At 41.4% G+C, this 20,800-nt stretch overlaps 1 protein-coding gene across 1 annotated transcript in view; it reads right to left on the bottom strand.

The window, feature by feature from the left end:
* tnpo1 (transportin 1) overlaps positions 1-20,347 on the bottom strand; it is a 74,895-nt gene extending 54,548 nt beyond the window's left edge. Inside the window, 3 exon segments of the mRNA XM_007899794.2 lie at positions 8,122-8,197; positions 8,970-9,083; positions 20,295-20,347. Of these exon segments, the coding sequence (XP_007897985.2) occupies positions 8,122-8,197; positions 8,970-9,083; positions 20,295-20,303 (199 nt within the window). The 5' untranslated portion in view covers positions 20,304-20,347.
* Positions 20,348-20,800: the final 453 nt, after the last annotated feature.

Raw genomic sequence — 20,800 nt, 5'->3', positions numbered from 1 at the left:
TTGTAAACATTGGTAGAATATTTTAAGTGAATTACCCAGTTTATTTCCCTCTCACTATCTCCAGAGAATTAATTTACAGTAATGATTATGTTAAAATGTATGGATTTGTTAGGCTTAATTATTCTGTTTAATATATACAGATTTTTACTGTGAAGTGGAATGCCTGTATTTTGTGGGTAAATGTGGTCATATCAAATGTGGACTAGCCCGTTTTCAGTATGAAAATCTGATCTGCTCAATTACTCCTCCCACGAACCTGTTATTATACTTGGAGCACAGCTCACGGATTTCACTTTTGTTAAATAGAGAACCCTTAACCACCTCTTCAGAATTTCTCAGATGGTATGTAAGCTAAAGTTGGTGTGTAAACTAAAGTTGGAACCATCAAGCCATCAACTGGATATTAATGCAACTGGATGTCCTCTGCATCTTTAAAGTACATTCAAAGTTCTGCCCACTTTAGCTATGCATGGCAATAATGCCACACTTTGGAGTACGCACTACCATTTACATTTAAGCATTTTTTTCTTTAGAATTTGGTCATGTACTCGAAGAAACTACCTCCTAAAATGAATGTCTCTAATGAGCAAGCCTGCCCATGAAGTACGCTGGTTGGATGAAAGCTTCCCTCCAATTAAAATGTTTAACCTCACTCTGGAGTAGCTTGGCACCTGATTCAAACATTGAATGTATTTTTCCCCAACAGAAGGTTATCAAATGCAACATGAAATGCTTTACCATAAGTGGAAATTGATTCTTAGGCCATAATTCTTCCTTCCACAAGCTGAGATCATCCAGTACTCTGCAGCTCATGTCCTCGCCTGCACCAGGCTCCATGACCCCATCTTCTCCACTCTTGCCCAGCTTCACTGGCTTCCCACCCCCAAGAGAGTTCAAAATCCTCATCCTCGTCTTCAAGGCCCTCCATGGCCTTGTTCCTTCCTACTTCTGTGACCTGATAACCCTATATCAACCTGGCCGCTCACTCCAATCAGCAGCCTGTGGCCTGCTCCACGTCGCCCTCCCGGCCCGTCCCACTATCGTCGATCGGGTCTTCAGCCTTTCTGACTCCACCCTTTGGAACCATGCCTCATTCCCTTTGCCTCGCTCCCTCCCTTGCCTCCATCAAGGCGCGTCTCAAAACCCCCTTCTTCAACCGCACCTTCGGTCATTCTCCTACCGGTCTCCTGCACCCTCCTTGATCCCAATCCCCTGCTCGGGTCCAAATACCTGACTGTACAGCTTCTTGAACGTCCTCCCAACGTGAAAGGCGCTATACAAATGTAATTTTGTATTGTATAATATTTAAGTGTGAATTGACTGAGCGGTTGAAATAAAAAATGTGGTACATGAAAGAACCGTGAATTGAGATAAGAGGAAATTGTTGCAGTGAATGAGGTGGGACCACTTAGGCCCAATAGTATGACTTGTGCTATCATTTCAATAACTAAGTTCCCAATGGCTTGGGTTGCTTCACAGAGTAGCTGAGCCATACGGACTGGGAAAGTCCCAGGTTTAAGCACACAAAATTCCACTGCACTACATTTTCTTCTGGGGCAGAACACGGAGTCTGCCAGCTATTTAAGATTGTTCTAAACAGTGCTATGCCCACAACTGGGTACAGGACATTGGATGTGGACATCTAGAATATCAGGAAGATGATAGCAATGCTCTCAAGCATTTCATGCTCAGCTATCCACACCAGGAAGCACGCAGGTGGTTCCTGGTCCTCCGCCTAGTGAGAGTGTAAACATGCTCTTGTTGGATATCAAATGGCCAACTAGTGACTATCCTCCGGGTGGGGGGGGGGGGGGGGGGGGAGGAAAGCAGGAGGGAAGCGGGGTCTCCTTGGAGTTGAACTGACTCCAGGGGACATGCTTGGTAATGGAATGTCAGAATCGAGTCACCCTTCTGTGATGATCTGAGCCAGGTGGGTACACAGTACTCCAGGGCACTGCTGAAGGGTTATCCAATCACTGGGGCTCCTGTTAATCTGCAACCCAAAGCCCTAGTAGGTGGGGTGATCCAACATGGACAATCGGTGGAAAGATTGTCACACAGTGCTCGCAATGGCAAACTACGGGCTCTTAGCTGCTTAAACTCCAGCTGTCCCTCAACACACACTATGAGGCCCCTAAGTTTTGGCTGTTGCCAAACTGTGCATAATACTGTGGAATAAGTTAAGTAGGTTGCTTCCCTCTGGGAAGAGAATGTACATTCCATTCTAGATACAGAAGTATTCATTCAAGTGGCATATATCAAACTCTTGTCTGGTTTGATACTTTTAAGCATGGCGATGAGTTTCAAAATGTGTCAGGCAACTGAACAAAGAAAATAACTGGGTAACTGTTAGGGATCGATGCCTCAGAGGATTAAAGATGCAAAATGGATGTTTAAAAGAGAGCAAACGTAGCAAAATAATAATTAAAATACAAACTCAGTTTCCATCTAGTACCAAGATTGCAAAGGGTATAATTTTGATACCCAGTACACAAGGAAATGGTTGTTGTTAATTGTGTTTTCAAAATCCTGGCCTCTTAGTTTACTGGATGGTAACAAGTTTGAGGCAAGGCTTTTACTTTTCTAGGATTTTTGGATGGAAGACTCCATGGTTACTAGGAAACAATAGACCAAGATAGATTTTGTTGCCTGGGTCATTGAACAGGAACTATCCACCATGAAAATCAATGGTTAACCTTGCCTGAACAAACATTAGAAGATCAATCACTTGACTTGTGGGCCCCATACATAACCCTCAGAAGCTGCATAGTTGTGTCTTCCAGCTAAGAAGATAAGTAGACTACAAACCTTGTAACCGTTCATTGATTAAGTGGGAACCTATTAAGGTAAACGCAACAATTTGGAAAAATGTAAGTGTTTATTTTTAAGGTGGTACTTAATATCTTGAATGAGGGTTACAATAAAGATATTATAGACACATGGGTCAATGAGGATTATTGAGGGACACAAATCCACAAAGGTATTCCACAAAAATGATCATGAAATATTCTTCTGCTTATTACCTTTTTGTTTCTTCTAATCTCATGCCAATGAAATACAAGTTTGTGGCTGAACCAAAATGGTACTTTTGGGCACCTCACAAGCGTACTGTGTGCCTTCTTATTACAGTTCTACATAAAATGGAAGGCTGAACAATGCGTCCAGCGGACAGAAAGCCTAATCTTACAGAATAAGTTGAGTATAAAAGGCTTTAACTACCAAGTCAGAATTGTACTGTGTTTTATTGTCTGTTTACTGTAAAAGCTGTGCAGGTGTGACAAGGCCTGGAAAGAAAAAAAAGAAATCTTGCCTTGAAGTAATATTACAAATGGCAAGTTTATTTTGAACACAAACAGCCTGGCTCAACTGGCATCATTCTCTCCTCTAAGTCAGAAGGTTGAAGGTTCAAGTCCCATGTCTCACATCGGGACTTTGACTTCATAGTCTAGGCTGACGCTCTAGAGTACTGGAGAATCCTGCATTGTCAAAGGCACTGTCCTTTGGATGAGACGTGAAACCAAAATCCTGTCTCCCTATTCAAATGTACATAGATAATCACATAACACTACAACAATAAGGGAGTTTTTCCCAGTGTCTTGGCTAACAATCCCACAATAAATTGGCCACTCATTTCATGCTGTTTGGGGGAAATTGCCAAACTCAAATTAGCTGCCATGTTTGCCTACAAAATCCTATGAAGTACTTTGAGACATTCTCCTGTTGTAAAAGGACCTTTATCAAATGAAATGATTATTAATTTCTACTTTTCATTAAACCATCTGCATTACACAATATGAATGGAAACAGTTGTAAGAAAGAATTGTTGGCTGAAAATCAAAATATATGCATAATTCTTTAATGAATTCAAGTGTTATTCCAACTTTTTTCCCTATTAGTATGGTAAAAAAATCAGGAGCATGAATAGACATTTAGATTTGACTAATTATAATGCAGTTAGGCTGTGGAAACAAATAGTAAAGGCAGTTTCAAGAGGGAACTGAATGGGATTTTGACTATCACGGGGAACTGAATGGTATACAAGGTAAAGAGCAATGGTCCTTAAAAATGAAACTTGCCAAATGTACTGTAAAATTATATTTTCTGGTTCTATATATTCCTAATAAAAAGAAGCTTCAGCACAAAAATATTTTTTTATCCAGTGATTCCAACTGTCCCTTGAAAGCTCCACAACTCTGCCCACTAGGGCATACATGTATGCCCCTCCCACCTTCAATGCTACATCAAATGATTGCAAGATTGACAAAATCTTCATCTGATAGGAGTCACAGGTGCAAGCATGAGAAAATAAGATTTTGTCTTTAGCATAGGAGGTTAAATGAATGTACAGTACATTAAACCAGTCATTTTAAAATCTCTCTCAGTAGAGTACACGTTTCAATCAGTCAGATACATAACAGATTTTGAATACAGTACAAAGTTCCCTTGCACTCAGAGAAAATAGCCCTGAAGAACCCACAGCACTATTCGAAAGAGAAGAGACTGTCCCATTGCCCTGGCCAATAATCCTCCAGTTAAAATTGGTTGTTTGTTTTGAGACATAGCTAGGTGCAAACTTGCTGCCATGTTTGCCTAAAATACAGGTACTATACTTCAAAGAAACTTTGTGCAGCCATTTACATCCAGTTATAATATTAAAAAATCTTTGTAAGCGCATCAGGAGATATACTGCAAAGTGTAATGATTCTGTATTTTGAGGAAAACATGGCAGTCAATATGCGCACACAAATACTATAAGGGCTATTTCAAATGCAAGGATTATTATTTTATGAAAAACCTTCTCAAAAAGTAAAACTTGCAAAACATTTCCATTTATAGTTTTATCATCACAAAACACCAATACAGAAAGAGTTGTGAACTGCTCGGAGTATAACAAAAAGCTGCTAATATGTCACCATGCTAAGTGGTCCCCTCAGTTATAACAACTTTATGCGCACATAAATGCAAAAATGCAAAAATCAAATGCAAAAATCAAATGCAAGGATTATAAATGCTATTGGGGCTATTTCAAATGGAAGGATTATTATATTATTAACTTCCTGGTGCAAGTATTTTATGAAAAACACTTCTGAAAAAGTAAAACAAGTTGCAAAGCATTTCCATTTATAGTTTCATCACTACCACAGTTCAAGCACAATAGGCTGAATGGCCCAATTTTATGGTCAAATGTCTCATACTACTACTTAAAAACACATTTCAGCACCAAGTCTACGTTTACATTGTAGGGAGAGGGTGGGGGTAAACTTATCTTGCTCCCCACCCTTCCCTATTTTTCGATGGTTTTAAGATATTGAACAAAATCTAACTGGCGTATTCATGTGCATGAGCTATAATGCACAAAAATACACCAGTTATATTTTAGGCTGCACAATCGAAGAAATCGGGAAGTCATATCGGTGGCAACCTGATGACCCATATGTCAGCCACTTTTATTATGCAAAGTTGGCATGCTGGAGTGAAGTCAGCGGTGTCTATTTCTCATGATATGGTGTCAGCGATTTTGCTTTGGTCCCATTATAACACAGATTGTGTTTACTCACCTAAAACAAGACATAATAATGGGATTCTTCTGGAATATCACAGAATGATAAAATGCTTTTTCAGAAGCATTGAGCTGAAACTAGTTCAAGTCTGTCAACTGAAAATACTTTCAAAAAAATGCAGGTGTCAGCTTGGCTCAGTTGGTAGCAACTCTCCTGTGAGTTGGAGACCTGAGTCAAAAGGTTGTGGGTTCAAGCCCCACATTAGAACATACTTGACAGACTTGAACTAGTTTCAGCTCAATACTTTGATAATTCTCAACAGGAGTCCACTTTATTTTTTCTTTGATCGTCAGTCATAATGGGACAGTGCTGGGATAATGCTGCATTGTTAAAGGAGCCATCCTTTGGATGAGACATCAAACAGAGGTCTCGTCTGACTGTTCATATAGACGTTAACGATCTTGTGGCAATATTCAAAAAGAGAAGGGATTTTCTCCTTGTGTCTTGGATAAAAGTTCCTTCAGAATAAAAAAAAATGGTCACTTGATGGCTTTTTGTAGTTCAGTAATATGTGCAAAATTGCCGTGCTCTCCACAGTCACTACACTTCACAGTAAATTCTGTGAAATAGTTTGAAATGCTTCCTGACATGAAAGCCGCTATATCAAATGCATGATTATTATTGGCAGATGACCTCCCATGCAAATAAATCTTGTATTTTTATGGAAGCCTTATAATCAAGATGTCTCAAACACTTGATATACGTACTAGTCATTTTGGAAACAGCAAAATCCCCAATTATTCTACAGGACTATTGGCCAGTAGGGGAAGGAATGTTTTCTTTTCGAATCATCACATGGCATCCTTTATGTCCACCTGAACAGTCAGATGGGATTTCAGCTTTAATGATTTAATGAGTTAATGATGCATCATGCCTACAGTACTGCACATAAATGTCAGCCAGGACTATGTGCCCTCTGTCCCAACACAGGGCTTGAACCCACAACCTTCAGCCCCAGAGGGCAAAAATGGTACCAATCGACATAGGCTGACAATCCAAGTAAAAGGCACCACCAATAAGCATCCCATTAATTATCCTTGGTAAAGGAGCTATATAAATGCAATTTGCTGTTGTGTAGCTAGAATCAGTATTGTAGAACTAGAAACAAATATAAAACCATTAAAAGAAAGCAGATTTTTAACTCCTAGATAAGATTATGGAGCCCTTCAAATTTTCCAAAAGGGTACAGAGATCACAACTAGCTCATAATTAAAAACTGTCCCGTCTCAAAATGATATCCCTAAAATTATAATTTTGGGGGGGAAAAATAATTTTAAGCAGATTAAAACTTTGGAACCACAACATTAGAAAAAAATAGAATTCCCTATTTACAATTTTACAATGTAATTTTATCCAAATGATCAGTCTGACCAGCTCTACTACACCTTAACTTTATATATATATATATATAAATACAATATGATGCAGCCATCACCGGTGAGGAATCCATTAAACCCAATCTATGTCAAACCAGTCACCAAAGTAAAGAGGCGTTCAACAAGAACTTATTAAATATCACACGGGCAGATATCCCTGCGATCAAAGAGTTTTAGTTGTTCATCAAACCATCGCTCACACCTTATCATGGTTTTAAATTAGCATATAAAATCAGCTTGGGAGCAGACATTTTGTGTTGAATTCCTATCGTTCATGAAGTTCCACTTCAGTGATATTGTGAATAGTGGGCTTTGAGTAGCACTCCTTGCTCATACAACACAAGAGGATGTTCAACACAGACTGCTCCCAGGATACTTCTTAAAATCGTAAAACAGGGCAACATTGAGCAATAAGTAAATTTCAGTTAAATATGCTTTGCAGTACTTTAATACAGATTTAAATTTCGAACATCCTACATCAGAAGGAAAATTTAAAATCATAGTCAATGCTCCTTACACAAATTAATTAGCCAGGTGGTATGAATTTTACTGGCTATTCATTACCAGCCTAGCAAACGTAAAGTAGGCCAAGTCAATTTAAACTATACTCACTGAATATAATTATAATTTCAAATGCATAACGAAACAAAAATGTTACATTCCAATATAGTTTTACAGGTAAATACTGATTTTACTACACGTTGCACCGTTATTTCAGTAGCCCGGGCTACTTTAAATTTTGAATCAGAATTCAAACAACAAACCAAAAATAGATCATCTTAAATAAATGCATAATTTAAAACGCAGGCTAGTTGTAATAATGCAATCCAATGGTCACAAATCATGAGTCATCATTTGCCCATTTCATATATAAAAATACTGTCTAATGAATTTTATTTTTGATATTTTCTGCCAAACATGTGTCGGTCTTGAACATTACAGCGCCTTGGGACGTCCTCCTGACGTGAAAGGCGCTTTATAAATGGAATCTTGTTGTTGTTGTGGTTGTACAGTGTATAATTTGTACCTCAGTCGGTAATCCAGTTAACAAAATTAACACATTAAAGTAATATTAGATTACAATAAGTTAACTTACTTAAATCCACCAAAATATTAAGTTTGGAATTTGATTTTAAATTGAAAAAAATTGGAAATAGGAATACTTGGATGACTAAACCGCTTACCTTCTGATTTTAACTTTGTCAGAACAAAAATCAGGTAATTATTGAAGTCCGGATATTGATTTAGTTGCTCAAGTTTCTAGAGGGGAAAAGGAAGCTAAGGAAATATTGTGAAATAAGGTAATACAAAAACAATGAACACATCCGAAACAAAAATCATTTCCCGACCGAAATTACAGTTCGAGTCAGTGACAATCCTGGGCAGATGTGGGCTTTTTAGGCCTACAATACTGTAACGCCGTTCAAAAATATAAAACAAATCAGTGCAACGTGGATAATGGTTGTATTGACGGGCGAAGAATACATAAATGCGTCCCTATTAGTAAAGAAACATTTTATATTACGTCGCATCGGGGCCTTCGCTTCTCTTCCCCCCCACACTGCCTTGGTACAGTAAATACAACGTGAGACATGGCGAGCTGTGCTGAGCGAACCAGTCGTGTTATAAAACCATCAGTAAAGACGTTCCTAAAACTGCATACGCCACAAGCCTCAGGTTCAGCCTTAGCGGCCACATCTGCAGCCCACACGGGAGCCCAACACCCCCGGAATGGGGGGGGGTGAGGGAGGGGGCGGATTAAACTTTAGAAATGCACAACGATGCTTTCCACTGAAGAAGTACAGACATTTCAGAGTGTGTCCCCCTTCGGCCTCGCGGCTCAACCACGAGCCCGCGGCACCCGAACGCGCTCCGGTCCTTTGATGCCGCCTCAACTCGCGCACACATTCTCCCCCTCTCCCCCTCCCCCCTCCCCCCGGGGGGGGGTCTCGAATAACCGCGATCGCCCGAGAGGTCTCGCTCACCGGCGGGGCCGCCGCCGCCGCCGCCGAGCGCGTAAAAAAAAGGATACTTGCTGAACAGATCTCTGAATGGTCGTGTCCGGGGACTGCGATTCCTTCAGGAGCTGTAGTATTTGCTGGAGCCCCTGCTCGTCGGGTTTCCACTCGTACTCCATCTTGGTTTGCTGCAGTGAGACGGGGAGAGGGAGAGAGAGAGAGGGGGAGACACAGGTCAAACACCGCTCCGACACAAATGCATTCGGCTCTCACGGCGCTGGTTTCTTGAACGTCTGAACACGGGACCCTGATCGCAACGCAGCTTTCTCTCTCTCTCTCTCTCTATTATTTTTTAAAAAAAAAAACACTTCTGTCCGTCCCCACCCACCGTCAAACGTTGACAGCCGCCCTCACTGCCGCCGCGCCGCCAAGGCCCGAAGCCGCTCGCTCATGGCGACTTTTTCCGATCCAGTCCCAGAGACAACGGAACGCGAGAGAGAGAGAGAGAGAGAGAGGAAAAAAAACGTCGCTTTCTGGGTCCTACCGCCCCCCGTCACACATCCCCCGCCCACCCCCCCCCGAGTGAGAGGAAGAGAGAGAGAGAGAGAGAGCCCCGTCGCCTTCCTCTGGGTCCTAACGAGAGTCGTGGCTGAACTGCTCTGCTTCGAGGTGGAGAACCCGAGCTTTTCCCAGAAAACAAAAGAAAAACACGCTATTACAAAACGAAAACTTCGTTTTCCAGAATTGATCTTGTAATGGCGTGTTTTTCTTTTGTTTTCAGACAGGGCTTTCGATGCATGCGGAAGCCCACCGCCGTGGTGAAAAGTCTCGCACCTCCCATTGCACGGAAAGAGTTCCGCGTCCCGGAATAGCACGAGTCGCTCTCTCTCCGGAGGGGATGGATGACTCTCCTCGCCGTTGCCGGAGAGTACGAGGTGAAGGTTGGCCGCGGGCCGAGGGATTGGAACCCGCTTGTACCTCGGGCCCTCCCTCCGTTCCACCGTCGGCGCTCACATTTTCAGCCACTCCGCCCCCGAAACTCTGGAACACGCTTCCCCCATCTCTCCACCTTGCCCCCTCCTTCCCCATCTTTACAGCACACCTGAAGACCTTCTTCTTCGACCGTGCCTATAGTCACCTCCCCTCCCAACGGCGTGCTCTGGGAGCCTGTATAGCCTGCGTGAAGGGTGCTATATAGTCAGAACTGGACTATCAAGTCTGCCGCAAGAGGTTGATTTGATTCTGATATTCTATGAAACCCAGCTGATCTCCAAGGAGATTTATTAATCTTCCCATAAGGAGATCCTGCTTACCTTCCTCCAAAGTATGATAGTCACTAATTTGACATTTGCCTAGCGCAGGTTTGAGCTCTCATAAAGTGGATAGCAGGTACAAGGAACTCCTTGCAAGCTTCCCGGTGAGCAGCTCAGCATGAAACTCATGAGAAACCTGCAAGTATCCTCCTGCCCACAGCTGTTTAACACATGTGGAAACTTATCACATTGCTTAAGCATTTCAAAACTAAACTATTGATAGATCTACATGTGTGTTTTTCATTTGTCTAGTAAACGAGTGTGTACTCTGTCTCTACAGGGCACACCTTGTTTACCTAGACCAGGACATTTCGGTGCAGGTTACGGCCAAGGGCCACAGCTTTAGAAATCCAGAGGAATCCAGCGCGTTCATCAAATTACTACTAAAATTGCTGCTTGCTACCATGAACACTGAAATCTTACTGCTGTTTATCTGGCTAGGACAACCCTAACCATTTGGTTTTGGGCTTCCAGGGTTAACAAGTCAAAAGAGAACAATCACAGCTCCTAGTGACTGGTCTGCTCTAAGTTCCACTAATACGAATTTAATAACATGACAGAAATTCAACTGTGCCTTGGACTGTACAGCAGATCTGCGTGGCTCAGAGACCAGAACTGAGATTGCCACAGAGGATTGGCTCAATTCCAATATTCCATTATCAGGCTCGTTACTTTGGAATCAACTTGGCCCCAGAGAACCTGATTACCTTCCTCAAAGTAGGATGGTACATTTCCCGATAACTTAGTTTACTGTCCAGCAACTGCTAATCACTTAAAAAAATGCAACAATTGGCAAACTGAGCTATTTCTCAATTCTTATGGGGAGGGTAGAACACAGTACATGTCCAGCCAATCTGCTACAATGCACCCTGTTGCAAAGAAGAAAACAACCAGGTGATAGATGCAAATCATGCTAGCAGTTCAAAATATTGTTGAACACTTCAATAAATAAATTATTTTGAATCATAGAAATGACAGTATAAAAGAAGCCAATCAGCCGATGAAGCCTGTGCTAGTGCCAGTTCCTCCATTGGAGGGATTTAATCCTTATTTTTGGGTTCCTCCTCATATTATAAAGCATATTGTTCCTCTTTAAATGCTCATCTAAAGCCTTCCTTTCCTCTGCAATGAACACATTTTTTTTCCCCCTTCTTACCCTACATCCCAATTCTTCCAATGACACGCCTAGGTTTCTGACCGCTGGGTATGGGTTTACCAAACAATGAGAAGGATTGAAATCTTTTAGAAATTACTTTACAGTATATTCTGTGAAATGCTTTGAGAAGTCTCGAAGATACGATAAGGCGCTATGTCAAATGCAAGGAGTATTATTATTGAGTAAAAACAGAATAAGCTGGGAACACTCAGCAGCCCAGGCAGTATCTATGGAGAGAGGAAAGTGGATTAAAGTTTCAGGTCGATGACCTTTCGTCAGACCTTTTGTCCTTTCGTTCTGACGAAAGGTCATCGACCTGAAACATTAACCCACTTTCCTCCTCGAAATATGTTGCCTGAATTGCTGAGTGTTCCCAGTGATTTCTTTTTTATTTGAGACTAGCTGTACATTTTGAAGCTAATTTTGCAACCAAAGGATCCAATATGGAATGTAGATTTCAGTGATACCACTCACAAAATAAAAATGGAAGCAACTCCACAATTTCTTAGAAGGTTCTATTCTTTGGATAGCAATTAATATAGCTCATTTCACTTCGGGAGGACGTCTCAAAGTGCTTCACACAGTTGACTGGGTGTGGGGATGGGGAAGAGAAGCTGAGGAGGGTGAAGGAGGAGGAAAAATAGGATCAAAAGTGAAGTCAAAAAGATGTCAAGGAGGGCTTTAAAGGCAAGAGGTAGAGTCACAGAGACCCTGGGATTGAGTTCCAAAGAGCGGAGTAGAATGACAATTTGGCTGAGGTGAATATAGGCAATGATAGACTTTAGTGTGGTCCAGCCTGATCTGGTAATGGATTGTGAGGCTAGATTTGAGCCATGTTCACTCAGCAATTTGGGCCTGGGACTTTAGGGCATGGAACTGACTGTTATACCAAGGAACACTTGCAGTTCGGGAAGTGATGGTAGAGAAAGTGCTGCGAATGTCAATGAGGGAGTTGTGCATAAACTTGACAGAGAAGAAGCTTCAAGCAGGCAGAAGGCCAGAGAGCCAACAGTTTGTAAGACTCAAGGGCAGCTGTGAGACAGTGGGGANTTTTTTCAAGGGAGGAAAGGCGATGGTGACAGGTTTGGCAAGAGGAGGCAGTAAATTAAGACATGGTCAGAGATAAGATTTTAAGCCAAAGGTGCATTCAGTGGTACAAATGCTTCTTTCAGCAGATGTTAAAGATCCCATGCCGCTACATTATTAGGGCAATAGGGTGTTCTCCTGCCAATAGTTCTGGCTCATGCAAATATAAACAAAAAAATAATCATGTATTTCATTGATTTCATTGGGGGTGCTGCTGGCGCCAATAGATGCCACATTTGCCTGCATAACAGTGTGTGCAACTTGTTGTTTGAAGCATTCTGTGATGTTTGACGTAAGGCACCACGTCATAGCCAAATATCATCAATATTCCTGTTAATGGACACACTTCAATTTGCACTCATTGTTGTTTCTTGTAACGTAATGTAAAGAATAAAGAATATTGGTCATCTGCCACTTGTTGGCTCATCTAATTAATTGATTCCTCTTCTCCGCCCACCAACCCCCCCCCCCAAATGAATGGCTGAAAGCAAATAATAAAATTACTCGCAGTTCAGATGACTAACAGAGTTTATGGCCAATATCTGAAACCAGAGATTGAGTTACAACCTTTCACTCACATTTGACTAAGTACAATTCTTATTGAATATGGTGGCTGAAAGCTCGGTCAGAGGAGGTACAAAGGAAAAGACGTAGGCGAATAAACGAGAATGGTAAGAGAGCAGGATGCAGACTAGAATGTAGAACACTAGAAAATAACATAGGTAACCCATCGCACTCAGCAGGGTTACCTATGTTATGTTCTAACGGGATCAGCGGGATGAGACCTTGAAGGGATTCAAAGACCATAACAATGAATCTGGGCACTGGAATTGAGTTCCAGAGAGTGGGGAAAGAATGGCTGAAAGTGTGTCCAATAGTGGGCAGAGTAGGCGAGGGAAGCCTGTGTTTACTGAGCAGAGGGAGCAGTCAGGGCAGTAGGGTCACAGCGGGTCACAGGGTAAAGTAAGCTCATGGAAGAATTTGAAACCCAGGCTATTTATTGTATTTGATCTGCTGGTGGATGGCGAGCCAGTGGAGGATACCACAGATGCACCTGCAGAGCCTGGTGAGGAAGTAGGCATGGTTCTGCAGAGTTCTAGATTGTCAGCAGATTGTATCGGAAGGAGCTGGGAGACCAGAGAGGAGGCCATTGGAATAATCGAGCTGGGATTTGATGAAGGAAAGGATAAGAATTTTAGTAGCCCAACGGGAGAGGTTGTAGCAGAAGCAGGCAAAGTATAGAAAGACAGAGCAAGTGAGATCCAAATGTAGGGTTTGACGGATAGTCCAAATAAAACACTAAAGACTATTATCCCATTCCTTTTAAGTTTAAGCACATACTAACCTCAAGCAAAGCTGGCACTTTTCCCTGTTTAGGCTCAACAAAAATTATATGTCCATCTCACATATATTTCTCGCAATACACTAGTGATTATAACCTTCATGATACACTGTAAAAAAAGAACAAAATGTAGAAATCTTTAGAGGAAGAATTTCTCTCAGTGTTTTGGCAAATAATCCCCCACATAAAATTAGTCATTTATTTCATGATTGTTTGGGGGATACTGCTATATGCAAATACACACTCATTAACCTTTACAGTAAAATCCTATGAAGCGCTTTCAGACATCTCAACATGAAAAGTGCTAAATCAAATGATCATCATCATTATTACTAATTATTATTATTGCTAATTTCTGCTTGTCTGGTTACCCTCTTCCCACCACAAGTCTCATCGCAATCCAGAACTTCTATTTCTCTCATGTTTAGAAGTAATTGTACCTTTCATCATCAAATTTAAGTTTTAAGATTTTTCCTTACTTTTACTTGATTCTGTCCAGCTGTTGCCATCCATTTGGAGGTGGAATAAATCCAACAACCAAGAAATCTCCTCCTACAGACAGCACTAGCTTTGTAGTTCTTTCAGTGCCTCAATTAATCCAAATTCAGTGCAGATTTATGCTATGGGCACTTACCCAGAATGAGGTAGGTTGAGAATACCCAAACGCATAGAATCAAAGCATTCCGGAACGCTATCCCGCGTGAAGGGTGTTACATAAATTCAAGTTGTTGCTGTTGCTGTATTGAAGCAAACAGATTAGACTTCCATTTCATTGATCTAGATTCAAATCCATATCTCAGATGTTAATGGGGCAGTGTGCTCACCTAACCAATTCCATCATTAATTCAGTTTAAAACACCTCATCAGAAAATCCCTGAAAGCACTTCACACAATGAGAGATTTTAAAATATAGTGATTTGTAGAAGCAAAATAGCAGCCAATCTGAACTACATACCACAAAAATCAAACAAGATTAGTTTAGATGTAGAAGGCTCTTCAGCTCATCTGATCCCATTCCTCCAGAATACCACCCTACCGTCATCCTATCATAATATCAAATCTTTTTTTAAATGAATCCAGTATTTTAGTCTCAACCATCTCTTCTGACAACTTGCTTATTGTCAACTACCTTCTGAGTAAAGAAGAACATTCTGTCCTGAAATTGCTCTTTACAACTGTAAACATAAACCTCTTGTTCTACGATTATGGTACATCCTAATGTATTCTTATAGACTTACTGTTTCATTCTCATTTAAAATATTATACACTTCTATACCATCCCCTCTGAGACATCTTCCCATAAGATTGAAGAGCCCTAGCTTGTATGATCGTTGCTCATAGCCAGGGCCAATAGAAAATTGCAGAAACATTTGCCAAAAATTGCAGGGCAATTTCACAAATTTTGCAGAAAATTGCAAGGAAATTTGACAAAATTTGCGGAGAGTTCATTGGTTCTATTGAGGTACATTTTACTGCCAACCTACACGTTTTCATTTTATTGATAAAAAACAAGCATGAAGAAATAACACATATTAATTAGATTGTGCAAAAAAAAATAATGCTTTCTTTAACAAAAACTGGTGGCCCCCTCGGGGGTGGAGAGTGGAACACCATTGCAGGCCCAAAGGACCTGGAGATCTGCCAAAAAATAACATTGGCCTCCAAGCTCGCCAGTATCCTGACTACGGGACTACAGGAGGTCACCACCTCCTGCCTCTCAGGGCCCACCACCGCACACAGACACAGATCCCGCACAGAGACACACATGCACACATACACTCCAAGACGGAGAGAGAGACACACACACAGAGATACAAAGAAAGAGACACACACACTCACAGACACACACTCACAGACTGAGAGAGACACATACTCGCAGACAGAGAGAGACAAACCCACATTCATAGACAGAGAGAGATACACAGACACACACAGGAGGGAGAGACATACACACTCACATAGAGACACTCACAAACACATGTACATTCAGAGGAGAGACACACAATTTCAACAGCGGGGCCTCTGGATGAGCAAAGCCCATTTCCTGCTCATGCCGCAGTGTCCGGAGTCGCTCCACCCATAGTAGCATCGGATAAACAGCTGGCAGCAGCACGCAGGGGCCCAGGGCCAAGGAAAATTAGATTTTTCAGATTTTTAGTGGAGGGCGTTGTTTTTAGCAGATTCACGGAAAAAATTGCGGCCACACTATTCTATTGGCGCAGCTCATAGCTCATTCTTTGAACAATTGAGATCATCCATATTGCCCTCCTCTACAATGCCTCTAGGGACGTGACGGCTGTTGTATTCAGTAATCTAGGTACAGTCTGAATAGAGCACTAATACAGCTTGAGTATGACATCTAGGGATTTAAACTCGAATGATTTACCAATATAGCACAGCATCTTGTTTAGTACTTCCTCACCTGTTTTGACATAGCGAGCAATGAGTTAGTTAACTGACATCCCAGATAGTTTCAGCTTGCCCATTTTGTAAGTTACCATACAGTACATATATACAATATTTATACAGCACCTTTCACTTTTATACAGATGTCTCAAAGCGCTAAACAGTGCTGGACGGGCACTTGAGGAGATGGTGGGTGCCAAGGGTCATGGGAAGAGCAAAGATGACCAAAAGCACAAAGAGATAAATTTTGAGTTCTATTGCATTCTTGGGAGTACATGTGTTTCGCATTCTTACTTACCATATGGATCAGGAAGAATAACTAAACTAACTCAGTAAAGACTGAAGTAAAGAAGAATGAAAGAAGGAAAATAATATAGAACTCTAAAGGGGAATTAATTACATGTACATTGACGACTGGGTTGGAAAAATATAGAGTTGATATTGTCATCTTGACAGCTGTGACAAACGTTGCAAATATGAGAGATTGTGTGCAGCCCTTACTGCAAAAGGTTAAATGTGAGGTTCTGCTCTGTAGCCAACATGTCATCACATAGATACATACAGTGGCACCTTTGTGAGAATAATGTGATGTCACATGTGATTTGCAAAGAGGGTTATCACTAGTTTAAACTTTATTTAGATCAAGCACTTGTAGAAAATCATCAAGAAATCAAATTTTATATTCAGATATTTTTCAAAAAGCCACCACGAGGCAATGGGCCTAAAAGCCTTCAGTACTGTAAATATCTACGGTTTGATAAGTATTGTAGTTTTCTATCAAATTTGTTCAGTAGGGATGCTGTTCCAGTCCTAATATTGCACTCATGGGCAGGTTAAAAAGCAAAGTTCAAATTTTTACTTCGTCCTTTCACAATATCAGCCCTAAATTACAGCATCTATAGCATTTCTCAAACCATGTACAATGTCTTCGCCACCCTTCTTGCAACCCATACTACATGTTCATTGTGCTCTGAATAAAGAAATACTTCCTAAATCCTAATATGCCCTCAGTAACCTTTTATGCAGATTTGTTCTGATGCCCAAGCACGTCTAAACATACTGTTCCACATTTACAATCTCTTTTCTGTTAATGATCTTATATACAAAGTCCCTTCTTAGGTGCCTCTTCTCAAAAGCTTAAGTGCCCTGGCTTATTTAGTCATTCTTCACAGCTCATTCCTTTAATACTGGAGAGCGTAATCATCCAAACTGAACAGTTATAATCCAATTCCTGTCTCAATACAAAAGACTCAATCAAAGCAAGTGAACTATTGGGCAGGGCAGGGGAAGATGCACATTCCCTCCTGCCTGTCAGTTTAACAGAGGATTTAACAATAACAACAACGCAAAAAGGACTAGGTTCAGTCCAAAGATAGATACTTAAATCTCAGACCATTGGTAGCTCTTCCTTTCATTTTCAATATTTAGGGGTAGGAAAATGACAATACAATACATTTCATAACCATACAGTAAGATGGTGGAGTCCTGTAGCTCAGTGGTTAGTTAGAGCACTCGCTTTGCAAGCGAGACACCTGGGTTCAATTCCAGGCAGGGCAAAACCTTGAGCAAGTTTCCTTACTCCACACGCCTAATAATAATTCCTCCAAAACAAAACAATAATACATTGGTCATTTTCAATCCACGACTGTTTGTGGGACACTGCTGTGTGCAATTGGCTGCCGTGTTTCGCCCATAAATATAGTCAATTCACTTTACAGCATATTCTGTGAAGCACTTTGAGACGTCGAGAAGACGTGAAAAGCGCTATATCAAATGCAAGGATTATTATTATTATTATCAGCCTTGATGCTTTCACTTATCTAGCTTGGTCCATAACACAGAATCTAGATGGTTCCTAATCAGAACACAATAATTTGGGATAAACTCTTTGGTCTTCCTTAATATCTTACATGTTGCTGCACCTCTATTTTAGTATTATTGCAGTCCAAAGAGTCATCAAAGAATAATAGTATAACTGTACTCCTTTCCCCTCCTACCACCATCACCTTCCCCATTAGTGAGAGGCCCCGGGCGGGGTGAAACCTCAGGCAAGTTTCCTTACTCCACACACATACGTTTCTGTTTACCTAGCAGTAAGTAGGAACCCTACTTAGTGCTCGGAATTCAAGATATCCTTACAAAAAAATAATAATACTAATTTGGTCACTCAATCCACAACTGTTTGTGGGACACTGCTTAACGCGATTGGCTGCCGTGTTTCACCCACAAAATACAGTCAATTCACTTTACAATATATTCGGTGGAGGGCTTTGAGACGTCTCAACGACATAAGATGCTCTATCAAATGCAAGGATTATTATTATTAAAATCTGCTGAATACTGCATTCAAGCAAAACATCATTTCTCAACTGAGGTAATTAGAGCATGAACTTTAAACTGCGGAAAAGGTAAATTTTACACCACGTAAAATTCTTCTGATATATGCCATTATTATCATCATCACACCACTCCCCACCTCAATCATCAACAGGTTCATAAAAATTAACTCATCCTCATCAATTTTCTGCTACGTAACATATCTTCTCACCCCAACAATATTTTATCTTTCAATATAAAATCAATCCATGTGATTCTAGGGAAAATAATTTGACGCTCAAAATATGCATAAATATAAATATGTAAAGGTATAAATATCACCAGTTATCATAGGATACAACTTGAAGGCTCCAGTGGTGCAATCACATAATTTGAAGTGAAACAGTACTGCATAATGAGATGAATGAGATAAGAGTGCAAGCTAAACGGAGAAAGTGCATATTTTTTTAACTGGTTCTTAATTCACCAAACAAAAAGTATCACTTGACCTCTAGGGACTTGACGGCTGTTATAATAATAATCCTTGCATTTGATATAGCGCTTTTCACGTCGGGAGGACGTCCCAAAGCGCTTCACAGAACACACTGTAAAGTGAATTGACTGTATATTTGTGGGCGAACGCGGCAGCCAATTGCGCACAGCAATGTCCCACAAACAGTCGTAGATTGAAAATGACCAATTTATTATTGTTTTTGGTTTTGGAGGTATTATTATTAGGCTCTGTGTGGAGTAAGGAAACTTGCCCAAGGTTTCGCCCTGACCTGCCTGGAACTGAACTCAGGTCTCTCACTTACAAAGCGAGTGCTCTCACCACTGAGTGCTCTCACTCACCTGTTGTATTCAGTAATCTAGGTACAGTCTGAACAGAGCACTAATACAGCTTGAGTATGACATCTGGGGATTTAAACTCGAATGATTTACCAATATAGCACAGCATCTTGTTTATTACTTCCTCACCTGTTTTGACAGCATCTATACCATCCTGACTTGTCTAATACTCCAGAAATATTGTCTCCTACCTGACACAACACGTGTGCCAGTCACAATTCTCCAACTTACCAACCATGGTAATTACCTCCTTGATTAGTCATTCTTAGAAAACATTTGGTTCTGGAAAATCTCCATCCTTTGAAATTTGACTAACGAGGGATAGTTTTTTTTTGGAAAAAAAACTGCTTCAGAGACAGACCACAGTTGAATTATTTTTCCAAAAAAAACCAAACCTGACCCAAGCCACCCTCAAGCCACCAATCCACCTGGACAAATACTTCAATATTTTGAGCGAAAAACAAGGCACTAAAAGTGGTCGCTGGTGAAGAGACCGCCGACAACCTTCAGCATCAGCCCTCACTGACATTGACACACACACACACACACCACCGTTTGGTGCTGCGAACCAAACAGTCTACCGTCAGCGCAGCGTTAACACCTCACAGTTTAAGAATTATTCGAGGAAGAAAAAACAAAGGCGCATTTAAATACGTGAATAAATACACAGAGAGAATAAATAAAACCGAAGCCTCTCTAATGACAGTTACGGCCTGAAGGGCGCCCGGTCCGTGTCGGCGCTTCAAGAATGATTTAAAAACAAATAAACCGCATAATCGTTATTTATTCCACATCACATTTATTATTATTATTATTGTCATTATTATTATGGGGGGGGAGGGGTCGGGGGGAGGGGGAGGGAGGTAGTTGAAGTAAAATCAACTTACGACCTGCAGCAAGAAGGTAAGTATGAGGTGAAGGACACACGTACCCAAACCATCACAGTGGTCGGTATCAGTGACAGTGACTCGCCGCTCCTGAAATGGCGCCCAACAAAGAGCGCGTCACGTGCCCGCAGCGGCCCGCCCGATTGGTCAGCATCCAAGGCGGTAACCAGGGCGACCACATCCTGCCCCGGCCCGTCTCCATGGCAACGCAAAGGATGGGCTGGACCTCAGTCTGAGGAGCTTTCAATTCCCACTCACTCACCCACCCAGGCATTCCCTGCTGACCCTCCTGCTGTAAACCTGGCCCAGTGGGTGTGTCCGCCAGGCACAGGTGGTGGCTGGCGTTCCCGCCGCGGTTTGTGTGTTTGAACCCCGACGTCGGATCATCAAATGGTCTACTCGTGACACTCCGATGCAGTGCTGGGGGGAGGGGGTGGGGTGGGGGAGTCTTGCACTGTCGCAGGTACCTTCCTTTCGATGAGACGGGAGTTTATTCCGTTGTCCTAGTCAACAATCCCCCATATAAAATTGGTCATTTGTTTCATTCCTG

The sequence above is a fragment of the Callorhinchus milii genome, unplaced genomic scaffold (assembly GCF_018977255.1).
Source record: "Callorhinchus milii isolate IMCB2004 unplaced genomic scaffold, IMCB_Cmil_1.0 Scaffold1, whole genome shotgun sequence".
In the NCBI taxonomy this organism is placed as follows: domain Eukaryota; kingdom Metazoa; phylum Chordata; class Chondrichthyes; order Chimaeriformes; family Callorhinchidae; genus Callorhinchus; species Callorhinchus milii.
This window is presented reverse-complemented; position numbering and strand designations above follow the sequence as displayed.